The sequence below is a fragment of the Stylophora pistillata genome, chromosome 13 (assembly GCF_964205215.1).
Source record: "Stylophora pistillata chromosome 13, jaStyPist1.2, whole genome shotgun sequence".
In the NCBI taxonomy this organism is placed as follows: Eukaryota; Metazoa; Cnidaria; class Anthozoa; order Scleractinia; family Pocilloporidae; genus Stylophora; species Stylophora pistillata.
The window spans coordinates 2,292,825-2,320,324 of NC_142531.1; the positions used below are offsets into that span (position 1 = coordinate 2,292,825).

At 39.4% G+C, this 27,500-nt stretch overlaps 2 protein-coding genes across 3 annotated transcripts; one reads left to right on the forward strand and one right to left on the reverse strand.

Moving 5' to 3' along the window:
* Positions 1-6,929: 6,929 nt before the first annotated feature.
* On the forward strand, positions 6,930-17,136 carry LOC111345422 (T-box transcription factor TBX10). Of its 2 annotated transcripts, none has more exons than XM_088743397.1 (7): positions 6,930-8,128; positions 8,207-8,456; positions 12,710-12,983; positions 13,456-13,623; positions 14,442-14,509; positions 15,296-15,441; positions 15,990-17,136. In XM_088743397.1, exons 1-7 carry the CDS (start codon positions 7,966-7,968, stop codon positions 16,286-16,288), a joined length of 1,368 nt encoding a protein of 455 aa, XP_088599523.1. In that variant the 5' UTR covers positions 6,930-7,965; the 3' UTR covers positions 16,289-17,136. The 2 variants fall into 2 exon arrangements, with proteins under 2 accessions (XP_088599523.1, XP_022808436.1); XM_022952701.2 differs by having other exon boundaries at positions 6,942-8,128; positions 15,296-15,423.
* A 5,010-nt stretch (positions 17,137-22,146) lies between these two features.
* LOC111344813 (AFG1-like ATPase) lies at positions 22,147-26,866 on the reverse strand. Its single transcript, XM_022952076.2, has 3 exons — positions 26,466-26,866; positions 23,978-24,338; positions 22,147-23,527 (listed from the first exon to the last, which is right to left on the reverse strand). The coding sequence occupies exons 1-3, from the start codon at positions 26,719-26,721 to the stop codon at positions 22,402-22,404; spliced, it is 1,743 nt and encodes a 580-aa protein (XP_022807811.1). The 5' UTR covers positions 26,722-26,866; the 3' UTR covers positions 22,147-22,401.
* Between the last annotated feature and the right edge of the window lie 634 nt (positions 26,867-27,500).

Genomic DNA, 27,500 nt, shown 5'->3' on the forward strand with positions numbered 1-27,500 from the left:
CATCGTTCATCGCAGCCCGGGAGTCGTTTTGACCCCTAGCAAGGAACATCGGCGCTTTAAGCACGGCATTATATAAATCTGTCAGCAGAAATATCAGTGAAATCTCAACAACGTTATACTCACAATGATAAGAGGTATGATCGAGATGGACCGAGGAATTAACTTGTCTAATCTGAACATCGACTATCGTTTTTCATTACACTTACGTGTATTTTAAGCGAACAAACACGTGTATGCGTGGTAAGCGCGCGTGTAAGATGTTGCCTGTCCTAATTTTATGCTTGGAGTAAAGCAGTTACCAAATGAAATAAAATTTTGGGAAGATTGGCCTTTTCAAAGGAGGAACGCGAGAGAAACAGCAATAAACTTTCCCTTCGTATGACTATTGTAAACGGATCGGCGGATGTTGAACATTTTGCCAAGAGGATTACAAGTGATTGATGATTTTTGAAATGCATTGTTGTAACTTTTGTTTGCGATCGGAGTGCCGGAGACATTTTGAACATGGAAAGCGAAATTTAATATTTTCAACATATCATCATATCAATTATAAGAATAAACATTTTACCAATTTCATACAGGGATTTTGTTGATAAAACCTTCAGACATCTTACGATATTTTAGATAGATCAATTTGCAGTCATAGACTATCTGGCATGCCTGGATGACCTAAACAAGGTTGTTCGGGTGAACAGTTTTTGACCGTTTATATTAGCCGCCCGGAAAGAAGGAAATTTCTGTCAACCAACATTATGTTTTGGTCACTTGCACCTGTAATGCTCGTTGACTCCTAAGAGTCTATGGGGATTTCTACCGAGAGATAACTAAGTTATCATTACTTACAATGGTCAGGATAACATTAGTAAACAGAATTTGAGGGATTATACCTCTATCAACCGTACTTTGTAGTAAAATAAAAATGTGTTTTTCTCTCATCTCCTAGCCTGCAGAGCAGGCGTTCTTGTGGAGTTTGGGCGAAAATTAGGACTTAAAGCTTTCTGTTTTATTTTCCAGACCGCGCGTAAAATGGAGCGAGGCGAACAATTAGAAGGTGTGGGGGAGGGAGAGAGGCTCCATTTTACGCGCGGTCTGGAAAATGAAACAGAAAGCCCAAAGTCCTAATTTTCGCCCAAACTCCACAAGAACGCCTGCTCTGCAGGCTACTCATCTCTAGGACTGAACATTTAATTTCAGTGAGAAGACTGGTAATGAGAACTGAGCAAATTATCACATTGGACATATTTTGCTTCGGATGTAACTCCAAGTGTTCACGAACAGCCCAATGAGAAATACGTGGTTACTATTTCAAATTAGCCCAGTCTTAAATCATGATTTTTAATGGGTTAGTAACTATCAACTAAAGTTCTTTGCGAAAAAACCAAAGAAGTTCGAACTGTCGCTTTCCAAGTTCTAGCAACAGTTTGTGGAAAACTGCAACGAAGTCTATTGTCTGAGACGTCTAACAGGTCATACTGATATTTTCAATATCGAAAAGGAGCCTTTTATTAGGCCTCAAAAGCTCTTGTGTCATGGGCGTGGTGATTTTTACGCACCAAGACCTGTTCTTTGCGAGGGAAATAACGTGGAATACTTCTTTCTTGACGAGACTCCTTTAATTTGCTGTGAACTAGCTGGAAAGCTGGAGGTATACTTTCAAGGTTCTGATTTGACTCGGAGATTTGAAAATTGAAAAATTTCTAAAAGTGTAAAGGCAAGAGTTGAAAAGAAATGTTTGACGATTTAGTCGATGGTCCCATTAGAGGGTCATTCAGGATTAAAGGGGCGAGAAAAAAATCTATCTGTCAGGTCAGCTAAATAAAATGCATTGTAAGGTGGGTATTAGGTAAGAGTAATATAAAAAGACTAAGACGTCTAGCTCAGGTGCATGGGTTACAATATCGGTGGGTTAAGTTCTCAAGGGAAGACGCTGCTCCCCTCGACCCCCTCCCCCCCCCCTTACAAACACCCCTACGTTTCAACCACCATGTTCTTTTTTCTTTGTTTAGATCAGCCTCAAACATAACACAGTGAAATGTATTCTTGTTTTATTGCCACACACTGGACACTTAAAAGCTGATAGCGTGGCTTTAATCTGCAACATAACTGCGTACGTACGCATCTTGATTTTTTGCTCCGCGCTTGGTGCCTTATAGCCCCGGCGCTTCCCCTTATGATTAAATTGATACTTTTCATTAGTGTTGGCCACCAAGATTGCTTCTTCAAATAACACAGGTTTTATTTTAAACGCAAGCGAAATTAACATAGGAAGTGCGTCGCTTGCAAATAAGAGAGTTTTTTGTAGCCTAAGGGCTAAAGGTATTTCTCTACAAGGACGAACACACGCAACCGATGTTTTTCTCTGTTGGACGAAGGTCAGGAGTTGTGGCAAGTCATACGGATCAATGTTCATTTGATTGACTAAACTTTAACATATCAGTTGCCATGAAACATATGGCAATACGTAAAAACAATATTAATAAAATCTGTCTCTAAAAATAAAACTTCGAAGCATCATTCAATGTCCTTTAAGCGCTTCTGTTTTTACAATTTATGGTATGCGTACTAGCACAAGAGGATTCATCTGAATTATTTTTAGTGTTTTTTTTCAGATTCCTCTTTCTTGTCGAAAGGCAACCTCCGTTTACACTTCATCATTTTAAGACATTTTCTCCGTCTAAAGACTATAGTTTTCAGCTGATGAAACAGCACGACAGCGAGTAATAAACGATACTGCAGATGATCCCCTCTCTTGAAATGAAATTGCCTCAAGGTATTTCCCAATGTGCGGTGGTACATCAACTTGAATTCATTCTAAATTGAGGGATGGCGATTTAGCGCCCATTCGTGTGCACCATGCGCCCCAAGACATCATAACTCCGTTTATTGAGATAATTGCAGTAAAATTCTGGATCCAGTTTGATAATTTCACTTGCTGATTGACTGCAGGTGACACCCGGCCTAGCTTTCAGAGAAAAATGAAGCGTACTGGAAGCTTGCCAGAGTCGATATAAGCTGTGTGTCAATCCTGGTGTATGTAGTAGGGCTTAGATACTTTGTATCGAATGTGACAAATTAAATCTATACCAAATTAAAAATTGAGTCAGTTGACTCAAACCGTGGCACAGAGCAAATCTCAGTTAAGTTTTCAAAGTGATTGGAGATTTCATTTGCTTTACTGTGTCCTATGATAGGCCCAGAAAATTCGCGTCATCCTTACTTAACCAAACACTAAAGACGATGGCGACAAAGTAACTCACGTTTTCGTGCTTCAGGCTTTTTCTTTAAAAACTGATTGGCTCCTTATGATACTATTCTTCGCTCTAATTGGCTGTTGTGATAACTTTGGTCAGTTTTGGTTGCACTTGAGACTCCATCTAAATACGTCCTTTACATACATGCAATGCTTGCGTTAACTCAATCTATGGCAACGTAGTCCTGTATGTAGTCTTTACGCTGGTGTGGACCTTCATGCCATATCCTAAATCAGCTGTATTTTTAAATTGAAATAAAGCAAATGATTTCATTCTGGGCGGCTGATATTTCCCTCACAATTTTTCAATGACTCAACTGATTTTCTTAAAATTATTTCAATTCGGCCTCTGTCGTTATAGTCATAATATAGCACCATGGCAGGAGAGCTCATCAATTTTTTTTTATTCCAGAAGTCAACTTTGAAAGTTAAGAGCGTTTCTAAATGAGGCTTGTTAGTAAGTTTTAAATGAACACGGTGGAATTTGCTTGACAAATTTTTTATAACGCTTTTTCACTTCACTTAAATCGTCTGACCCCCCCTGCAAAAAAAAAAAACAAAACAAAACAAAAAGAAAAAAAAAACAAAAAACAGTTGTAGTCTAAAAAAAAAAACGAGTCGGTTGATTGACCATCTCATTTACAGTATCCCGCTTTCGTGAAATTGGAAGATTAATGGCATTAAAAATGACGGATTTGGTTGATAAAAAAAAAAAAAAACAAAACGAAAAAAAAAAAATAAAAAACAATTGAAAACGTTTACAATAAAAAAATCGAAAGAGCTCTGTCTGTTCTATTTTTGATGAGTTGCGGTTAGGACTCTTGAGGATAGTTACTAGACATTTCTATGTAGCCTTTCCCTAAAAAAAAAAAATGTTTTTGGCAACATAACAACATCTTACGGCTAGCACAGTAAGTATCCATAAAAACCTACACTCTTTCTTAGGTATAAACCTATGGTCTCTCCTATAATTTTTAAAAATCTCGGTTAGATGGTAATCTTCTCTTCCTTTCTACACTGATCTTAACTAGACGAACTCTAAGTTAGATTCCTTAGATTCCTTGTGGCTGTCAAGCGCAAAGCCGCAAACGACCTCGGGATCTTTGATGTGGAGAGGCATGAGACTTTTCTAACCTATGCAAAGCATTTCAGATCCATAGCAATCAATACAAGTGTAGTACTTGAGATATGATACGAGCCGTGCAAGGGAAAACTCAAAGAACCTTTGCAGTTGCGAAATGTTTGAAAAATTCTCTTACTGACAAATTATTGAATATTCCAGTCTCCCCACTCGTTCCACTCCAATAATTCCAAGTGGTGGAAAAAGCGATCAACCACAAAAATAGTGTCTTTTGTTGTAATTTTAGTTAACCTTTTTCATGGAACGTAAGGCTGACAAAAGCCAGTGTACGTGTGTTTGATTCAGTCGGCTTTACGACCGCAAAATCTTTGCATATCCGGTTGTTAATCCACGTTTCCCGAATGAAAGTTGCAAAATCTCTAATAGCATTTAAAACCTGGGCTAGCGCATATCGAATGAATTCAGAGGGAGGGAGACGATAACCATGGAACTAGTTCCCCCCCCCCCTCTTCAGTCTGCTTTATGGTTCCTATACTTCTCACATTATTCTGCCAAGATCCCACGATTTTAATTGCAGATATTTGTTATGACCAGTTTGCTAATTCTTGTCATATACAAATTATAATATGATTTATTGCATTATTATTTGAGAATTGTCTTTTTCGAACCAGCCGGCAGAGGCTGGGGTTGAATGACTCTTGTACATACTAGACATAGAGAGAAATTTCTCCAGATGGCGAGATCTTTAAAAAGAAAGTCAGCTATACTATTAGGATGATCGATCTTGGGTTCACTATCATTTCAAATCGCAGTAAGTGCTTCTCTAAACTTCAACTATGATTTTCCTACGAAGGACTCAGATTTTTTTTCTTCGCTCCATCTTTCCTGACTCTTCAGTGATTTTACACGGGACAGGTACATGAAGTATGGTCACGTACACGAAAGACACCGAAACTCGAATCAAATTTTTTTTCATTTCTGCTACAATTTAAACACTTTTTAGCTGCTAAGGAAGAAAGAATTAATCGATTCGATGAATGATTTCTCGGTGGAGGTCGCCTGATGTGTGCAAATGCAGTGAGGGGTCAACAATGCCCTTGAATGCTGAATGACGACTTTGAATCTAATGCGTTTTTAAAGATACAGTTCAAGTCATATTCCATGCGTGCTAATAATTCTGATTTATCGACAAGACACGCACCAACGCCGCAAGAGGCCTGGAAAGGCGCGTGGGGTGTGAGAATGATTATGTCATCTCGTCGGTCAGTCTATAGTTTAACTATAGTCAGTCACACCGAGCATCCAAATAAAGAAGAAAGTTAAAAAAGGAAAAATTTACTCATTCTAAATTATGCTCGCAAAGAAATCAATTTTTCCAAGTCCGTTTCCATTTGAGAGCCGCGAGCTGCGGTTTCTTCTCGATTCAGCGTTTGACTGCGTTGCCTTTTTGACCCTCCGATAAATAAAAAAAAAATCATTCGGCAAGTTATAACCAAAATAGATCAGGGCATGTCGCTGCTGGGAATGACAGTAACGAAACGGAAATAGAAACGCTTAAAGATCCCATTGAGTAACTCTTGTGTAGGTTCATCATTATTCTTGGGCCCCTTCCAATTTCTTTCTCGTCGGTAAACAATTGTAGAGGTCGAAGTTCCTCCGTTGCTAGTGACAAGGTCAGCCATCACCATGTTTTTGGTGCCTTCAGTGGAAATAAATCGAAACAGCAAGGTGGTAAAATGATATTAGAAAAACACGCTTGAATATTTTTTGTCTTTTAAGATTACATGAAGTTCTTTCAGTGTGTGACTATTGCCTAATGACTGCATCTTTGGGGGAGGGACATAGTTTGAATCGGGGTGGGGCGGACTAAATAATCCTCAAAACACTTTTCATGCTCTCGAATGATTATCCCACGTTAAATACGCTTTAATTTGTTGGGAGTAGTTTAAACATAACATCATTTTTAAACACCTATTTCCTCCTTTGGTAAGGCCGGATCTAGATCTCTGAATAGTTTTGGGAGTAAGCAGAAATACGCCCCCGTGTTCCCATGCGTAAATCCTTTGATCTCGCGCACACGGAAAATTGAGAAAACAAAAACACTTGTTTCCGACAGTTTCCCAATTACTATTTTCACAGTAAAAAGTTTCTTTCGAAACAAAAATAGAGATATTTTCCCGTTTAAGTTCTGAAGTAACTTGCCCCCTAACTATCACATCTTAAAATCTAAAAATAATAGTAAAAAATCGTGAACGTGTGTTCTTTGTCGAAATTCAAGACGGTCAAATGACATGTCTAAGGTCGTTCAAAATAGCATTTGTGTTTGCTTCGAATATCAAGTTTTCAGCGTGAGTGCTTACTATTTATTCGATCGATATAACAGGCCAACCCTTATGTTTTGTAAAAGGAATTCATAGTTATACTGAATCCAAGAAGATAAACCTCTCGTTGGAACAATCAAAGCTGCGTGGAGAAGGAAAGGTGGGATTTTTCGCGGAATTGATTCTTTTCTTAACATCTGGTTTTTGCCAGAGAATTAAGTGAATGTGATGGAATTTCAGTAACTTAGGCATTAGACACGGAGGGTAACCACCCTTATTTTCCTCTTTTATTTTGTTCGACCGTCCCTCGTACTTCCTGATGTTGTGCGAACACAAAGCTGCTCTCTTGAGTTCATTTACAGTTTGTCCTGATAATATGGCCGATGAAAGATGCTTTTCGAAATCCTGTAATTCACCGCCAGATGAAGCCAAACTGAGCAACAACAATCGCTCACCCCAATTGATTGACACCTCGTTAATAAAAGGAGCGAAAATGATAACAAAGAATTATGGCGTAATTGTTTTGTCAGTACGCTTGCTGTCATTTCAGTTTGTTTAACAATGTCAATTAAGGACACATCTAGCACCTAGCAATTTGGTTGTTTGCGCAGAAACACTCCCCTAAAGAATGCTGCGCCCAGCTGAAGGGAGTTGCTTATCATGAGTTATTCCCGTGAAAATGTCCTTACCTATCTCGCCATCTATAGCTAATGACCTTCTCTCGAGGGTTAGTCAGGTCATACTACCCGATGATGAGAAATTTTAACAACCGCGATGCCACCTAAAGAACAGATTGCATTTTATGGCTCTTAAGTCTCACGTGCAAAAACAACAACATTGTCCGCGGATCAAATGATGGCAATTTACACAGCGTGATTATGCGGTTACCCTGTTGCGTTCTTAACAGGATAAAGAACATGAGATCATCCTTGACCCGATCGAAGATTCTTGATTTCATTTATTCGTCGTATCCGAAATAGTACTTTAGAGGCCAAATCGCGCTTTAAACAATCGTGAATTTTCGCGTCTTCGTAATTCCTCTGCAGTCTTCTTCAGACTATCCACTCGATTGTTTCTCTACGTGGTTTGACAGTTATTGTTTTCGTAATGACTCTGATGAATGACAGCAGGACATAATTCGAGAGCAAAAACCCAAGATACTGGAAATTCCACCTCTAGACAAGCTCACAGGGTCGGCTCATCACACACGGTTGGCGTATCTTTCGTGTCTAAATTTGCGTTGTAAACACCGCCAGACGCCTAGCCTTCGGGCTGCAAATCAATAAACCGGTCAACAGCCGGATTATCGTTAGATGGACCTCTCCGGGTTGTTGTCTCCTAAGGCGAACGCGTTCTCGATTGCACATTTGATAGACGCTTCACAGTTCCCTGAGTTTATGAACATCAACAACCAACAGACACAATCTCCAATTATGTTCAACTGGGGATCCTTCAAACTTACGAAAGATATGGAAGGTGAGAGAGAAGATATTTCAGCACCTCACAGGTGACCGATGTTACTTACACCTTGGTTTTTTCGCTTCATTGTTTTAGAGAGGCTACGTAATGCGGGAACGGGAAAAAAGGCAGCTATTCGGCAAAATTCTACAACCATTAACAATGACGCGACAAGAACGACGTCCGATTTTCGCAGAGTGGACGAACGATGTTCCTCTTCGTCTACACCTCCAAGCAGTCCACTGTCTTGTTCTTTAGCAAATGTGAAAGTAGAAATAGAGATGAAGAATTTATGGGACGATTTCTACGCCTTGGGCACAGAGATGATTGTCACAAAAGCTGGAAGGTTAGTGATTAAGTTGTTCTGATTTTAATACCTAATACATGATCTGGGTGCGTAAAATGTGGCGAACTTTATGAATGAAAAGAGTTTCCTTCGAATCACGGGGAACATGCACTTTGAATGAAAACGTTAAGCAAAGGAACACATTTAGGCGAATCTCCACGCTAAATGCTGACTGTAATTGGAGGTTACAAAAGGCCGATCATAAATTATTCGCAAATTGTGCGAAAATTGTCAGGCGTTATCTCGCTGGCCGATATCGTAAGAGGGAATCCCTCATTACTGGCGTGTATGCTAGTAAAGCCAAAAAATAACATTACAATGAATCCGTTTACTTTCAGTGAATAGGTCTGTTTATGCCATTAGCTGGAAAAAATGGTTTTGATTTCCTAATCAGCGTTATCACAACAACAATCCATTATGGTTGACTCGTTTGTGTTGCTATGGTTTGTTTTCTCTATGAACAAACGCGATTTGTGGGCCACGAACGCGTGTGGCAAGCAGTTAAAAGAGAAAGCACATTATCTGCCAACATTTTTCCCCAAAAAATTCGAAATGAAAAGAAAACTCTATTATCTCGAGAGGGACAGGAAGTAACATGAATGCTAAGCTAATTAAAGGTCGTAAGATTACAGGAATAACAGGAGAACAGAAGTTTGAGCTGATAGTGTGGAAAAGTGCGATGTCCCTTTTTAATGAAGTTCGCATTCATTTTTAATTCGCTTGGTATCTCTAAAGTTATATTCGGGTCTTGCAAAGTAAACCTTACGTACACAATTGTCACGGATCGGTTGTAGACTTTTTTAGATTAGCCTCAGGGCTAATTGTTACAAGAATGTACCGTCGAGACCTGTTTAACAATCATTTCTCATTCGCCACGAATCAAAAGTTTCGAAAACTTTCACACCCTTGTCACAAAGATTCTGCCTTAATACGGTTTAGCCTTGTTTGGGAATTCTGTTCTCCTTTTCCTGTCTTTCTGCGGTTATGAAACGGAAGACCAACTAATTCGGCGTTTGATTGTCGAAGAAATAAAGAGGATAATTGCCTTCAAAGGTGATTCATACCTTTCTCTTGGCAAACTTTCAGTTCCTCAAATAAACATAAATCTTTATAAGATAAGTCGCCTCTTAAGCTGTAATGACCGTTTGCTTGTTTGCACAAAATGTATTTGCTCAAACTTTTAGGAAAAGCAAAGGCGACTTAAGTGCATTTTAAGTTATTGTTGTGAAAGAAATTCAGATATTTTTTATTACTTCTAAGTAAGCAGTGAAGTAACTGAATTTATTAATGGTCTTGTATATATTCGACTGACACAGGGGTTGCTTCTATTCCATCCCTTGATTAGAAAGAGGGAAAACATCATGAGAATTTAATTTAACTGACCGTCTAAGGCTTTCAGTAGCCGGAAAAAACAGACGGCTCTTCTGATAATATCACGTTTCAACAAAAATTACAAGCCCCCAGCTTCAAGACAGAATTCCAAAGAGTTCCTTTTAAGGTCTACCCCCTCTTATTAAGGTCAATATAAACCACCAGTCTGCGTATTTACGGCACACTCTCATTAGCCATTAACAGGGCCTTTGAGAGAGCTAGCACAAGTGCAAAACCTAATGTAAGGGACTTTGGACGTAAAGACCCTTGGAAGGAGATTTGGCGTCACATTAATTAGTTTTTTCTCTTTGGCCACGCTGAAAGTTTACTTTGCATAAAGCTATTGATTGATTGACCTTATGCCTAGTCGGGAATTCTACAGAAATACGAGAGAAATCAGTATTGAAAGAACGTTAACCTCTTAAGAGTCATTAATATGTACTAACCTCGCCAAACAAACTCAGGTTGTTATCTTGGTAACAGGTGATGAGAATTAACAAAGATATCAGCTAAAGGGTGTCATTTTAAAGGGAGAAACAACCATTAATCATGCGTTGGGATTTAAAGGCTTGGCGAAATTTCAAATGAGGTCTGGCGTTAAACATTTTAGCCTCACCTTGTATGTTTTACATGTATTTTATACCCACAGCACCACTGATTTCAACTTAGCAAACTCTTTGGACAATATTTGCACTACAAAGTTCCCGGTTCCTTTGCTGACTCATTTGCGAAGTTTGTAATACATGCTAAGTCCCTAAGTCCCTTTTACCATCCATACTTAGATCATGAGACTGGGAATGGAATGTTTGCCTCTGTAAATTACGTTGCTTAAAGAAAGGGAGACTCCATCGACTGGTGTCATCTGGAGTTGGCTTCTTACCGGTGGAGGTGAAACACAGTGGACACAAGACGTTTGATCAGCAGTCACGCAAAGGATCCTCATGTGTATTTACCCTCTCGGTACATTTATTTTGTCGGAAATTTTCTATACACTAAACACAGTGGATTTCGATAGCGAATTTTTCATGTTTCCAGGGGAATCCGATCTCTGTCTTCTCGTTATTAATCAAACATAGCACACTCTAAAGCCAATCTTAGTAGTTTAAGTTGGCTGTGAAATGGGTTTCATCTTGTCATAGATTAACCTCTCAATTGCCCGGGACAGCACTTTGTTTTCTTTGGAGCAAATGAGTCAGCATTTTCAATCATTTACTCTGAGAGTTATTTTCCGGTGGAACATGCCTGAAAATGGATGGCACTCGAATATGAGAAATTACTGTTCTCGCAGTGCTATGATCTTATCATAATCATCAGTGTTTTGGTCTTCATATTTCCTGAAAGAGAAACTCCACTGATGTTTCTCAAACGTTGTGGGTAATCTGCAGCCAAAACGCGTGACCTCTTGTATTTGGCGATTCGAGATATTCGATTTGCTGACTGCGTTGCTCATGCAGTTTTCCTAGCTTGGATTTAAGATTGATTCTTTTGAGTTATTCGTTAAAAGCCGGTTATATTCACTACCTGTTTGAGGTTCATTTTTCTGGATGCGAACATGACGCCACTTTTGCAACTTTGGTGAAATATTTTTGTTTGTATGTTTGGCTGCAGGGGTTTAGAATAACTAGACAAATAGATTACTTTGTCATTACTGTGAAAACTCAACCGAAAAGTTCTTCAGAAGTAGCAGTTGCTTGAACTCAATGTTTGATAATACGAGAATACCTCACACCCACTTGGTAACGCCCTCCAACAAAATTACCGGCTAAGACTACTTAGGCAAAAGCGGAAATGGTATTACAAGTTATGAGAAAGTAAAGGAAACAAATATGATTAGTGCCTCCCCGACACTTCCCGTGTCTTCTAAAAAGGGTCGTGATATTTTTTGTTTATGTTCCTCGCCAAAATGTAACCTCAGATGCAAGATTATACAGTACGTGTTGATGGAGCCAAGAAAAAATATTGGTTTAGTCATCAAACACTTTATATAACAGAAAAGAACCTCCCAAAGCGCCGAGTGCTTGGCCACCTTGGTCGAGCAATTCCATCATACACTGAAATAAAGATGTAACTTCTGAAATGCCGAGTAACTGGTATTTAACAGTTTATAAGATCACTTTGCTAAATAGTATTTTTGGTCCGTTGTCTAGTATTTGTTTTATCGGGGTGATATAATAGATTGTGTTCGCTCGAGAGATACCCGAGGGATATTTCTTACTTGGGGGTACCTCCAGGGGTACCACTTTAAAGTTTTGTTGCATGCAGGCTTCGGTCGTTTCACTATGCATCATTTTAACTATTCTAAGAGGATTTAAGAAAAAACATATGAATGAAGCGGAAGCCGAACACATTTTAGATTGCAGGCCCCGGTTGTTCGAAGGATGGATAACGCTATACAGTGGATAAATCTCTATCCGGTGGATAGCACAGTACGTTTTGGCAACACTTATCCGCTGGATAGCGATTTATCCGTTGGATAGCGTTATCCGCTCTTTGAACAACCGGAGCCAGAAAGATATACCGGAGCTTTCAAATCCAGTGGAGGACCAAGATCCGAATGTTGATTCTCCCATGTAGCTTCTAGAAATCTCCTTGGAAATTAGTTACGAGAATTTGGTGTTAAATCAAGATAACAACTTTCTACCTGATAAGTTTGATGATTCTCATTATCTGATTGCTGGATAATTTATGGATATTATAGGGAGAAGTTACATGTTAATCACTTCTGAGAGTTTAAGGGTTTAGACTTTTGTTTGAGAGCTACCTTTGGCAGCGTGAGAACCTTTACCACTAAATTAATTCCGACATAAAGGACTTGAAACACCTGAGGTAATTTTAAAATGAAAACTTATCCTTCTCCTCTTTCTTTCATCTTTCCTTGCCAGACGCATGTTTCCGCCGTTCCAGGTGCGTTTACGAGGTTTGGACCCTACGGCTAAGTACATCCTAATGATGGACTTCATACCAGTGGACGATAAACGCTATCGGTACGCGTTTCACAGTTCCAAGTGGCTGGTGGCAGGCAAAGCAGACGCCAGTGTACCCGGGAGAGTACACATTCACCCTGACTCACCCTGTGCTGGACAGCAATGGATGAAACAAGTCGTTTCGTTCGATAAACTTAAACTCACCAATAATCTAATGGACGACAACGGACACGTAAGAAGATATCAGCATTATAAGTATATGTTTTTCAATTGACCTGATCACGGCATTTCTGGAAAAATGTTTAAGATTGGAGATATAATTTCTCGTTCAAAATTCTAGATCTGTAAGGCATCACTTATCACCCAAATAGACTCCAAATGCCGATTTTTTTTAAAGAGAACGGTTACATGATTATTCAATATGTTTTTCAGTTAAGGATTTGAATTAGATGTTCATCGCATTCAAAGCTTAATGACTTGTTTTGGACGCCAACATCTCGAATAAACTTTCTATTTTTCGTCCTTGATAAACTTTGAGACTCGAATTATGCATATCATGTCTTGGTATGTTAATGACTACGGTAACCTTGATGATAACACTGATAATAGTTACGATAATGATGATGATAATATTAATAGTAAACATAACATTATAGTTACTGTTGATGATTATGCCGATGGCTGAGACAGCTAATTTCTTTCAGATTATACTTAATTCTATGCACAAGTATCAACCTCGTTTTCACGTCGTCCTCGACAACCAAGAGAAGAGTACAATGAGCAGCGCCCTGGGAGCGAGTACAGAACACGTCAAAACATTCTTATTTCCAGAAACGCAATTCATGGCTGTGACCGCGTATCAGAATCATATGGTATGTCAATTAAAAATCTTTTCTCATGATAAATGATGTAGATTTTCCATTTTGTCATTCTTGGAATGTTCTATAGGAACTAGGAGCGGTATTTATCTCGTAATAGATACCATAAATGTCAGTGATCGTCGAATATTATTTCTTTTCCTGATCGATTTCACACGTACGTTCGAAGTCCAGAACCTACGTACGTCGATGACTTCGCAAGACCAATGATGACGATGATTATAAAGTCGTTAATGCTTTTCCGCACAAGAAGTAAAAGGAAACCGTATGGTATTCTGTGCTATTTTTGTCAGTCTGTCAACAACGCACTGTTCAAGTTACAGACAAACGTAAATACATGTACTGCGGATGTGATCCTCCATTCACAGGCATATGCAATTTCCTGTTACTCTAAGTGCCACCATACTATGATCTTTAACTGACTGAAAACAAAAGCGTGCCATTGATTTGGGATTATTCGTCGTGTTCAATTATTTCCCTTGTACTTCGTACGACTATTTTGTGTGTAAATCACTTAACCTTTTACAACCTAACACCAACATGCATATTCTCCGTACTTTTCTGGTGACCATTTCGTGTATTCTCATGACCTTGTTTGATTGATGGGTGATATTGTAAGGAGAAATTAGATGTTAGTCACTCTCAAAGGTCAAAGGGTTAAAGATGGAGCAGCTTTTTCTGCGCTCGGACGGTTAAAGCAGCTCAAATATTTCGATTCAAGGAGTCAGTCAGAACCGACGCTGAGAAAGTGCTGTACAGATGTTTGGTACATATACATATTAATTACAATTCTTATCTGTTCTCTTCACCAGATAACACAATTAAAGATAGCTAGCAATCCATTTGCCAAAGGATTTCGTGACTGCGATCCGGACGACTGGTATGCTTTGAAAACAATTGGTTTCGTTCCCTAGTGTTAGATGCTTTTTCTGACACTCAGTGGATACTTCTTTATTTCTTGTTCTGATTACCTATTACAACTTACCGCTAACGGAACTAGCTCAAATCTCAACTTTACTCAATTCAATTCTATTCTAATTGAAAATGCTGTTCACCAGCTTATAAAGGCGACACTAAAGGCGATACTACTAGGCTGTCAATCTCCTTGCATCGTCATCGCTCTATCTCAACCAGAAAATCACGTTAAGTTACGGGCAATAGTTCCTGCATGCTAAGTATGCGTCTTGGAGTTGTTTACACTTTACAAAATAGAGAAGGCAGGGAAGAGACAACCTTCAATACAGTTTTACGTTTGTCCCATAGAGTTACAGCGCAATTCAAGTTGTAAAGGTATTCAGTTAAGATAACTTGTTCGCTTTTAGCTTAAGACCTAGCTGATAAATTGCATATGTTGTCAATCCTTCTAAAGTTTACTTTACAGGCCCTCATATAGATAAAGACAACTCATGGAATTCCCATATTTTCTCTCTCCCGTGTTTGCCCCTAACTTCTTTATGCGACATTAACAAACTTCTTCAGTGGATATAAGAATGCCGCTAAGACGCATTGACGGTTCTGTTCCTTTGTAATAATCTACTTCCCGTAAGAATTTATTCAGGACTCTAGGAGTTTGCTACTTTATCTTCGGGCGGCAGAGACAAGCGCTCTTTCTGTTCGGTTGAACGATAGGAAACTGAGACGTAAAATCTATTCTCTCTCTTTGCAGTGTAGTGGAAGTAATAAAACAAATAGAGCCAGGATCAGTAATGCCCACAGCGAAGCCTCGACTTCAAAGTGAGGTGTACCCTCCAAAGTCATGTAATTCTAACCGAGAAGAGGGCGACAGTGTCACAGGTTTTCAGTCATCTTTCTGTATGTTCTTAACTGTTTTATGGGCTGATGTTAAAGCTATCTTAGCTGTCGAGATTTTAACCATGCTATTTACCACTATATTTTTAATTTCATTTTTCCCGATCGTAATTTTCTTAGTTATATTGCCATTTTCAAGCATATCAAGGTCATAAAACTTACTGAACTTCGAAACACAACTCAAATATTCATTCTCCTCAATTATTCTATCTTTAGTAGGGGCTGTTATCTATATATAAAAAAAAAAACAAACAAGAAAGATGATTTTGTTCTACCCTACCTCAGTTTTCAATTTTCAACTTTAAGAATTTCAATTTGAAACCGAAGTATGATTAAAACGGACAAAGAAATGAAAATAAACTGAGTAACTGCCAGAATGGCTTAGATTTGTCAAAACGAAATTCGATTTTATACAATGAAGCAAAAGACGTTCACGAATTATCGTCACTTTTTGTACGACACTCTCACTCCACTCCAAAAATTAGGGATGCAAGTACGTATAGAGTTGCTCTGTGGCCTGGATGTATCAGTTTTCTTTCTTTTTATTCCAGGTACAATGGCAAATGTGACCACACCTCTAGTACCCATGAGTCGCGTTCTTTCTTCTCTGACAGTCCCCTCCATAACGGTCCCGGCGTGCACCCCTGTCATGAGTCCAACTATTACGTCACCGCTATTCCATCCTCACCCTACTTCCCCCGGACCAACTACGGCTGTGTACCGAGGATTCCCGTCTTTACGTGATCACCGAAGTATGCCTTATCCTTCTCCGTATCTTAGGTATAATTCAGGACAGCAAAATGAAGTATCTGGTTATCAATCCCCGCCAGGAACCATTTCCAGTCAATGATAAAACGCCGACCGATTAGGGTCTTCGCAATAATTTTTATCTTTAAATTTAGTCTTTGGACAGCCGTGGAGGAGTGTTGCTTCCTTTGCCTGAAACTCTGCTGACCAATTAGAGGTTTAAGAGTGCGAATTCAGAACTTGCATCGTCTGAATGTTACTTTGGAAGCAAAAGTAGAGTTCGTGTAAATGCCTAGAAGAAAAATTCAAAAGAAAATTCCGAGACAAAAAATATTTTTTCTTCCACGTACAAGAATGAAAATAATTATTTAAGTGCATTTTTCTGATCAGATTTTGTTTCCACATTATATGAAACTTAAATTTTAAGTCAAAATTATTTCACTCCATAATTCTTCATTTTGACTCACGCTTCTTTGTATACGTTTTGTTCATAATTAGTTACTAGATACAGAAAACGAAACCTTTGTCTATGGTTGCACGCTTGAACTTTGTCTACCAACGTTACAATAAAAAGTGCAACTCGATACCTTCATGTAATGGACCAGGAACTGATTTCCAGCACAAACAAACAGTAATCACAATACACACGAATAAAGCGAACACACTTTTCCCTGGTTCACTCAGGGTTTACACCAAGAGGAAGTTTTCGGTTTTCTTTCCGACCAAAAACGTAGCTTTACGATAACTTCCTCTCGAAGGGAGGCAATGGTGACATAACGAGGACTCGGGGAACTGAGGTCTTGAAAATTCTGTCGTCAAACGGTCAAGAGATCAGTCACTGTCTCCTTGATTCATTTCAGTTGGAGTTAAAACTTTACTGTTTTAGAATTACAATCGACGGGACTCTTTTTAGTGCTATCTGTTGAATTTTAATAAATATAATTATCTTGATGTGCGCGAATATAAGCTTTCCATGATCCAGTACAATTAGCTTCAGATCATGGGAATGATCAACTATGCGAGACAGAGGGAAACACAAAGTCTCTATCCGTATCATTCCCCTTCACGAGTAGAGCAACTCTAAGACAGAGGGAAACACAAAGTCTCTATCCGTATCATTCCCCTTCACGAGTAGAGCAACTCTAAGACAGAGGGAAACACAAAGTCTCTATCCGTATCATTCCCCTTCACGAGTAGAGCAACTCTAAGACATAGGAGTAAGGCGCGCTCTGCCTTCGTGACACTGAGAATGAAGGTGATGTAAGTAAGTAAGGACTTTATTTATAGAGGGGGACACGTAACAGCTGAAACGGCATCATTGCTACGACGTAACAAGACACCGGGTACGATATATCATTATCGACTACGATATAGATTATCAGGTACGATGAGACAGCATCTCTGCTACGATACAACAACACACCGGATACGATGTAGCATTATCGGGCATTGGCATTGGAAATTCGCATTGGAAATTTTTGGTCCTACAAGGTCCTAAACCAATTTCATTTAGTTTAACATAATCACCTACATACTGGACTAGCTTAATTATGGAGGGGAATACTGAACAAAATTGTAATTAGATCGTGTGCGGTGAGGCATTATATCGTACTGCATGGTTATGTGGCCGGAGGTACTGTATCGTACCCGGTATGTTGTCTTATCGTAATGGTGATGCCATTATGTCGTACCACATACTGCTATATCGTGCCCGATAATGCTACATCGTATCCGGTGTGTTGTTATATCGTAGCAGAGATGCTGTCTCATCGTACCTGATAATCTATATCGTAGTCGATATTGATAAATCGTACCCGGTGTATTGTTACGTCGTAGCAATGATGCCGTTTCATCGTACCATAGGCTGCTATGTCGTACCCGATAATGCTATATCGTAACCGGTGATGCTATATCGTACGTCTAACTGGTCAGCGGCTTACGGTGAAATTGGCGCGAAACTGACATCACGTGTTCTAGAACGCGATAGTTCTCGATTTTTACTTCTCTTGAAACGCGGTATTGGACAAGTAGAGATTTTTAGCTTAAGTGTGTGTTTCTTTCCTCTAATCTACTGATATGTCAGATCAAGATCTCATAGCAAGAACCACATCTATTTTAAGAAACGCATTAACATAGCTAGAGGGCACTTTAAGTTCAAATAGGACCAATCATAACGTTGGTGACCTGCATGGTGCAAGTGTCGGCACATCTGCCATTCGTGATCGCGAGCGTGCCTCGGATAACTTCAGGTGAGTAAATAATATGTCATTTATGAAGCTTAAGCTGAAGGTTCTTTATTTGTGAAAAAGAAAATTGTAGCCTACAGAACAGGCGTAATTTTTTGGCGTCTTTAGGTGAACAGAGGCGAAAGCGTGGCGAATGCCAAGCGCGAGGGGAAGAGAAAGCTTCGCCTGTATGCCTGAAAGTCGCAAAAAAATTACGCCTGTTCTGCACGCTACAATTTTCTTTTTCACAAATAAAGAACCTTCAGCTTAAGCTTCATAAATGACATATTATTTACTCACCTGAAGTTATCCGAGGCACGTTCGCGATCGCGAATGGCAGATGTGCCGACAGTTGCACCATGCAGGTCACCAATGTTTTTATTGGTCCTATTTGAACTTAAAGTGCCCTATAGCTCCGTCTAATGCGTTTCTTAAAATAGATGTGGTTCTTGCTATGAGATCTTGATCTAACATATCAATAGATTAGAGGAAAGAAACACACACCTAAGCTAAGAATCTCTACTTGTCCAACACCGCGTTTCAAGAGAAGTAAAAATCGAGAACTATCGCGTTCTAGAACACGTGATGTCAGTTTCGCGCCAATTTCACCGTAAGCCGCTGACCAGTTAGACGCACAATAAAGCTTCACCGGTTACGATATGGCATTATTGGGTACGATATAGCAGCCTATGGTACGATGAAACGGCATCACTGCTACGACGTAACAACACACCGGGTACGATATATCATTATCGACTACGATCTAGCATTATCAGGTACGATGAAACGGCATCTCTGCTACGATACAGCAACACACCAGATACGATGTAGCATTATCGGGCACGATATAGCAGCGTGTGGTAAGACATAATGGCATCGCCATTACGATAAGACAACATACCGGGTACGATATAGTACCTCCGGCTACATAACCATGCAGTACGATATAATGCCTCACCGCACACGATCTAATAACAATTTTGTCCAGTACTCCCCTCCATACTTAATGCCTACTTCTCTTCAATCTTCCTCTACAAGGTAGCACCACGTATGTACGAGACTATTGAAAAAGTTATGCTTTCATGAGATTGAGGCGAATTTAATCAATGTGTTTGTTTTCACCTCGGTTCTAGTTCTGCTGTCATTCACAAGAGTAAGGGTTCTTGCACTTTTTGAGGAAACCAATTGGAGGACTTTCAAGGACTTTTTAGGGCATTTTCAATGACCTTGGCTCTCAAATTTAAGGACCTTTTGCTATAAATAGGAGCGGCCGAAAAGTCCAACGAGCGTGACTTCCTGCATGTACATCAGTGTAATCACGTGCTAGGTAACCAAGGTTATTTTCGATGCACCAATCAGGTACAAAATATATAGAAACCACGTGTTAAACGTCATAATCAGACGCGGGATTTGAAAGGAAAACTGCTTTTTGCGATTTGTGCTAGAAACTTACACCTTCAACACCGAAAATAAAAGAACACTTCAACTTTGATTCGTCTGCACCTACTTTCAAGGACTTTTCAAGAATTTTCAAGGACCGGAGTCTAAATTCGAGGGTTTTAAAGTTCCTGAAAACAAAAAATTAAATTCAAGGACTTTCAAGGAGCGCGGGAACCCTGCTATTACTTTGTAGAACCACCCGCAGGCATCTGTTAACGATTTAGTCAGTTCTTTGACCGTGCTGTTCGCACGACGCCAGCCAACAAACTCATCAGCTTTATCTCACTTGGTATGTTGATCGACAGAACTCTCATAGGTTGAACCAGTCAAACTACACCGACATCTTTACCGTAACCACTTGAACTTGAACTTTATTTTTATTTAGACACGGTAAATCTATCAGATAAAATAATAATATTATTACAATCTATTATTACAGTTACAATCTATTTTAATCTATATAAACATGATCTAAAATTTAAAAGTAAAATAGAAAAAAATAAAGAAATTCTGCTTTACATAGATGCCGTGTGTGTTTTGTCGATTCAGAGGAAGAAATTGCGACAACCATTTCGGAAGGATTGAAGTGATTTTGCTTGCCGCAATTCAGGGGACAAGCTATTCCATATAACCGCACCGTTATAGCTAAAGCTATTTTTTAGGAAATTGGTGCGAGGCAATGGAACAGCTAGTTTGTTTTCAGAGTTCCTTAGATTATATGGAGGATCATATTTAGTGAAAAGAGAACCAAGATAGTCGGGCGCAAGACCATGTATAGATTTATAGACCATGGTGGCCACTTGTATTTGTCGCTGAGTATCTAACCGTCTCCAGTTAAGTTGCACAAAAAGAGGATCAGCGCTTGTGTCATAACTGGAGAAGGTCAGAATACGGGCAGCCCGGTTTTGCAACTTTTGGAGCTTATTCGAAAGACCCTTGTTACAATGCCCCCAGACCTCGCTGCAGTAATTAAAGTACGGTTGAACTAAGACATTGAAAACGGACTCAAGCGTGGTTCGATTAACAAAAGGCCTACAACGTTTAATTGCTCCAATGCCCGATGCGATTTTCTTGGCTATTTTTTCAATGTGCATATTCCATGAAAGGTTTTCGTCAATATGTACACCCAGAGATTTGGCTGAGCTAACTTGTTTAATTATGTCACCACCTATGATTAGTTTAGGGGAAGTATCGTAGGTACCTATCCTTTGCCGCGATCCAATTAACATGAATTCAGTTTTAGATGAATTTAGAGTCAATTTGTTTGCAGTGAGCCATGTGTTAACATTGGATAGGTCGTGATTCATAACATCATTGATCATTTTTATGTTGTTACTGGCAAAGGTCAGGTGAGTATCGTCGGCATACATACGTGCAACTGAATTAGACAGGCAATTAGGAAGATCATTTATGTATAGAACAAAAAGCAAAGGTCCTAGAATTGTTCCTTGCGGAATTCCACAAGTGAGAACTTGACTAATTGAGAGCGAACCATTTACAAAACATTGTTGATGGCGATTATCTAGGTATGAGCTAAACCATTCATAAGCGATACCGCGGATACCATATTCAAATAATTTAGACATAAGAATTGTATGGTCAACGGTATCAAAAGCCTTTTTTAGGTCGAGAAAAACAACTGCATTTATACTGCCTTTATCAATGTTGAAGGCCCAATTGTTTGTGGCCTCCAACAAGGCAGTAACAGTTGAATGGAGCACATCTCGTATCGGTCCAGAATCTACTGGCTGAAACCATTTCATCTCAGTCGAGTCATGATCCAGAACAACGACCTCGAGATGATAAAACCATTTGGCATTAAAAGTCATGGAAATCGACACTTTCGCTTAGCAGGCCCACGTAATGTATTAGACCTTTCTTCGCCAATGTGGGTTTAAGTCGTCACAACGCTCGGATCATGAGCACCGGATTTGCGATGAAGACCGAATGGCCTCCACTCGGGAGGTTTTAAATCTGATTTTCATTTGTTTTGAAAAACTATCAGTGGTTTCTTTACACTCGCATGTATTTTTAAAATTCCAAATAAAGTTTTCCCTGACAGGGATTGTTTCTCACCCTGGATATTAAAATATTAATTATACTAAATGGATTAAATTTTAAAAAAAATTTGCCTTGTCAGATATTATTTTCACACTAACAGAGGTTCTCGGGAAGAGGGGAGGGGCGAGGGGTCACTAAATTAACCTGCAAAACAAACCCTGCTTGCTTCATGTGGTAAGTTTACGCAAGGTAATTGCAGCTTTGAGCTCAAAAAATAACTACGCGGAAACAGAGGATATCTAACCCGTGTTTTTTTCCCCAACGCATATCGTTGCATAATGAAATTACTTGGATTTCATATTACCCCACAATTAAATGAATAGATTTTAGAGTTTTACTGTACAGTACTAAAGGCCTATGAGGAAATGGTTAAAAAAATATATACTTTACTAGCCGTCGTTGCATCTGAGTAAAGTAACAGTTGTTGTGGTCTTTAAGAGGAAGAGGATGGGGGGTTAAGTTTTGGTTTTTGGTTCAAACCAATTTGGATTCAGCCTTTCGTGTGGTTAGTTGTGTGATCGTTGTTTGGTGTTGGTTTAGCTTTTCTTTTTCCCACAACCTTTTCCCACCACCCAAAACCCCAGAAGTGTTCCTCATTGAATTTAGGAGCGTCCTGTCTCGTCACCAACTCCCCGCTTCTCTTCCTTTCCAAGTCTTGCAATTCTTTCCTCATGATGTCATTACTCCAAGTGACGTAACTGGCTTCGTCCGCCCAGTCCGAGGAGCCTGTTGTCAGAGGCGTCAGTGGTAATTGGCGGAGAGCTTCACTGCCATCTCCCGAGGCCTCTAGCATTTTCACTCGTCGCTTGTGCTCGCGCTCCCTTCGACGATTTTCCGATTGCAGACGTTCTTCAAAAGAACCGAGATAGGGAGAGAACGCTTGGAGACGGTGTTTCTGGGACTGATAAAGTTCGCTTTGCATTTCCTTCAGACGCGAAATGCAACGTTTGAACGAGAAGATTTCCTCCTCGCCGGTCAATATTCCGAGCGAGCTCAGTTCGAGCTGGGTGAGCTCAAGATCATAAGCCATCTCACCCATCATTTCCATGTGCATCTTGTCTTCTTGTAGCGGGTCATCGCTAGGGAGCAGTTGAAACAACTCATCAGGTGAGCTGGCCGCCGTGCAGAAAAGTTGCACTTTACTTTCATAAGCTGCATCGACAAAACTCAGAAAGCGCCTAGCTTCGTTCTTTTGGTAGATGGTCATCTGCGGTATGTCCTCCAAGAAGACCGTGTGAAAAGCATTGCAGATCGTAATGTAGTCGGCCGGCCCTAGAGGAGACCTGCACAGCTCGTTGAAAGTGAACCTAGCAATGCCATTATCGGAAGCAATAGGGACTATGACCTTCCGACCATACACGGGAAGCGAAACCGATGTCAGCCGCCGACCACGCCCCACTGCTTCACAAAAGGCTTCGTCGAATACCTTTTCTGTGTGTTTAGTCAGAGGACTGAAATAATTGTCCTTTCCACGTTTCTGATTGGTGCGGTAATCCTTTTCAGAATCCATAGCAACCAATTCACAATGCTCGGTGAGTAAAGCGACTAGTGACGTTAATGAATCTAGAGCCTCACTTTCGCGTCCAAATGATGAAGCCCCTAGTTCATTCGGAGATCTAGAAATAAGCCGATCAAGATCCTTTAGCCCTGATTTGAAGTTCTCCCTCAGTGAAGAAACTATTTTGTTTATCAGGATACCACCCTCTAGATGAAAGGAGTGAGGAGTTCGTGTTAAAAATGAAACTACGGCTGCTGGCAGGCTAAGAAGTGTCTAAACTTTAAGTTCATACACCCTTATCAATAGATTTCTACCTTTTGTTTTGTAGATGTCCCTTCTAGCTTAAGACTGAATGGACCAACTAGAGAATTGACAGATAGATGAAAAGAAAAACTGATGGTCGGACCAAAAAAACAAACGATAAACTAACAGATACACGGATTCTTTGGATCAGGAATAATTGAAAGAGTCAGAGCTCAGTAATTTGAGAAAAGGCAAGGTAAATAGTTTTGAGGAATTGTCGTACCCATGTCAATGACTGAGGTTTGATGTCGAACTGTCATCTTACCTGTTAGATGTTGTTACTATAACTGTTCCACTTTCCAACATTTTACGAAACACTCCTTCCAAAAGCCGGGTCGAGGCAAAGTCAGCCAGCTGCATCTCATCAAAGCAGAGCAACCAAGCCTCTCCAGCCAGCTCAGAGGCAATGGACTCCACTGGAGTTATATCATAAGTCAGCTCATCACTTGGACAACAAAGGTTCCACCGATTAATGGCTGAATACAACTGAAGCATGAAGGAGTAAAAATGTACGCGCTTCTTGTTGGGAACTTGAATGCTGTCATAGAAGATGTCCATGAGCATTGTTTTGCCACTACCTACCCCACCATAAAGATAAAGTCCTTGGGGTGTGCACAGTTGGTTCACTGATGAAAAGAAAAGGGTTAAATTCAAGCATGACAGCTAATGTATCTTGATATTCTAAAATAAACTTCCCTCATTTTTATGTTCTTGCTGTTATGGTCTATTACCCTGTCTAGAGTTGATGGTCAAAGACCCATACAAAAGTATAATGCTAGTTCTTTCACACAAAGATGAAATGTGGATGACCTACAAAAATCCCCCCCTGAAAGCAACCTGGATTGAAGAGATATTTTCCTTCGAGTAAAAATGATTGACCATCCTTAACGTAATAGGACTAGGAAAAAGGAATCATAAGGACAACAATTTCTAAAAATGATTTAAATAAACAAGAAATTAACCACTGTTGAAAAAACTTCCTCATAACATTTAGTCAGAGCTACTTGTAAACATACGTCAAGGATATTTCAATCTTTTTTTAAAACAATTTTCAATTCAAGAATACAGCCACTTTTCCTGGAAAGGACTCAAACCCATTACAAGGCACACATTCTTTACATCTCTTATCATATCAAACAAGTAATACCCGGTTGCCTTTGCAATTTCTTTTCTTGTACCATTTAGCCCACTTAATGTTTCTCTGGCACTAACTGGTGATTTTAATGGGTGTTACCCATATTTTGGTAGCCAAGCAGTCATGTTTGTAAAAATTGACATTCTGAATTGAACAAGTATAAACAGCAGCAAAAATTAACAAGTTGGATGTTGCAATATCACTGCAGTGTTGCCAGAAACAAGCAAAATGTATGTGGCATATTTTAGTAAGCTTAAACAAGTTAGAAAAACAGCACTGAGGTTCAATAATAAGTGTAAAGTCACACTATAAAAGCAATTTGAGCAAATGTTGTAGAAATTTTTGTGGTAACAGTAATTTCTGGCAACAAAAAATACAAGCCCAACAACAAAACTTATGTAAAACTGTAAAATGTTAAATAACAGTAATGGAAACAAAAACAGTGATGACGATAAAAAATGTAACAACAACAATTACAATATCAAATACAATTCCAATAAATTTAGGAATTATAATAATAATGGCTGTAAAATAATCTTAGGAGTAATGATGTGGACAGTTCAGTACACCCAGTTTACAAAAAAAAAACTTCTCTTCTTGGAACTACTAGAAAATTAAGGAAGCTTCTTGGAACACTAAATGATATGTTGAAGGTTAATCTAAACTGTAGGTATAAACAATTTGCTGATTTAAATGGTAAAATGCTCTCTCTTCAAAGGAAAAGATTTCCCTAAGTTCTATAATGCAGCAATCACACTTATAAAGATGTTTCTGCAAAGAAAACTTCTGTTTTAAATTTTGCACAATCCTGAAAGGATTGCGAGATATTTACCACTTTCTGTCATCTTTGATAGTATCACAACAAGTCCTTGAAGTGTTACGACCTGTCACGGCTAGAACTGAAAAGACTATACCTTTGGATCCACATAATTCGCTGATTTAACACATAAAAAGCTCTCTCCTAAGAGAAAAATATACTCCTTAAAGTTTCATGATGCACTGATCTGACCTACTAGGATATTTCTGCAAGAAAAACTTTTGTTCTTAAAATCGTACATAATCCTGAAATGATTTTGAGATACTTATCCTCTTCTGCTGCCTTTCCCTTTCCTAATTTCATGGCAAGAGCTGAAAGCATAATGTGCTAGTGGCTATGAGTCAGAAATCACAAGAGGAAAGAACTCAATTGTGCATTGAGTGTGAATGCTGAGCTGCTTAGATACTCAGTAAGTAGCAACAGGAAACATCGATTCAAAATTGGGTCAAGATCAGAATTCTATTGTTACACTCACTACCTCACTTACTCACTGCCACAACATCTGTGGCTTTGCCTCCTACAGGAGGCAGTGCCAACAATAATAACAACCACCACAAAGGCAATGGAAACAATAGTAATGATGGCAATCACTATTTGGTTGCGACAAAAGCTAAACCTAGACAGGTTGTGGGGCCATTTCATACGTCACTGCCAACTCAGTTGTAAGAGTTATGTAACATATAATTAAATGAATCATGCAACAAACAATTGAAGACCAAGAAGGACAACCATTCCGCCGATAACCTTCGGCTTGTAGTAATCAAACGATAAAACCTACATAACTTCAAGCAAGTGACTTACTTGATTGCTTTTGAGACTCATAATCTTTGAGTCGCTCATGAAGGCTTTGAAGATTGCAAACTACTTTCAGCTGTGAGTCATCAGGCTTCAGAACTTTTCTTCCTACATATGACTTGTACAACTGTAGAGGTCCTTCGTGAAATTTCATTCCATCGCTATAACATGCTTTCCTGGCGGCACAGATACCTTGAATTCCCAAATGCAGATGGCAAGTAACATTAACCCGTCTTGTTGAGCGAGTGACTGCGGCAAACATACTACCTTTGGAGGAGTAGCGGTTTAGGCAATTCAAAAAAAACTTAAACTCTGAAAAAAATATTATCAAAGCAGCTTTTACCAAGAAGATGGCAATATTGCAAGTATCTAACTTAATTTTCAGCTGTTATTTGGCGAAACCTTAATCCTCTGTTTTGTCCGCCATGTTGACGTTATGTAACTGCTGTCCCAGGAGCTTTTGCGGCGTTTCTCAACTTCGAACCCATGCCCTTTCCCGGGGTATCTCGACGTAGTCGGTCCGAGTCTGTAGCGAGTGCGTCAGACATGTTATGACTGTTTGCTTTCAAGTTCCACATTTTTGTCACCATTACTTTATCCAAAGAGTTCGACTCTGCAAAGTATATTTACGAGGATGCTATTATATGCTGCGTCCCCAAGTCGAAACCCAGAAGATACTTCTTTCACGAATATTCTAAGGAAAATTCGAACACCTTTCGCTTCCAATTGTTTAGAACGAAAAGGCCTACATCTCTACAACTTCTCGAAGGCAAAAAAAACTGAACCAATCGTTTTCTTTTTTTAAAAAAGAGCCAATTGAACACTTATCGCCACCTACTTCACACTATCAAGCACACCTACGTCTTTTTGGCAGTTTTGTTTACTCTTCTCTCTTCCCCAACTCATATACACTCCCCTCCCCTCCCCCCCCTCCCCCTTGTAAAATAACTTCGGCGTGAAAAAGTACCCATAACTAGCACAGAGAATGCTCAGTTACTCTCCACTTTTTATTCGCATTGAATTACAACGTAAGAACTTGCT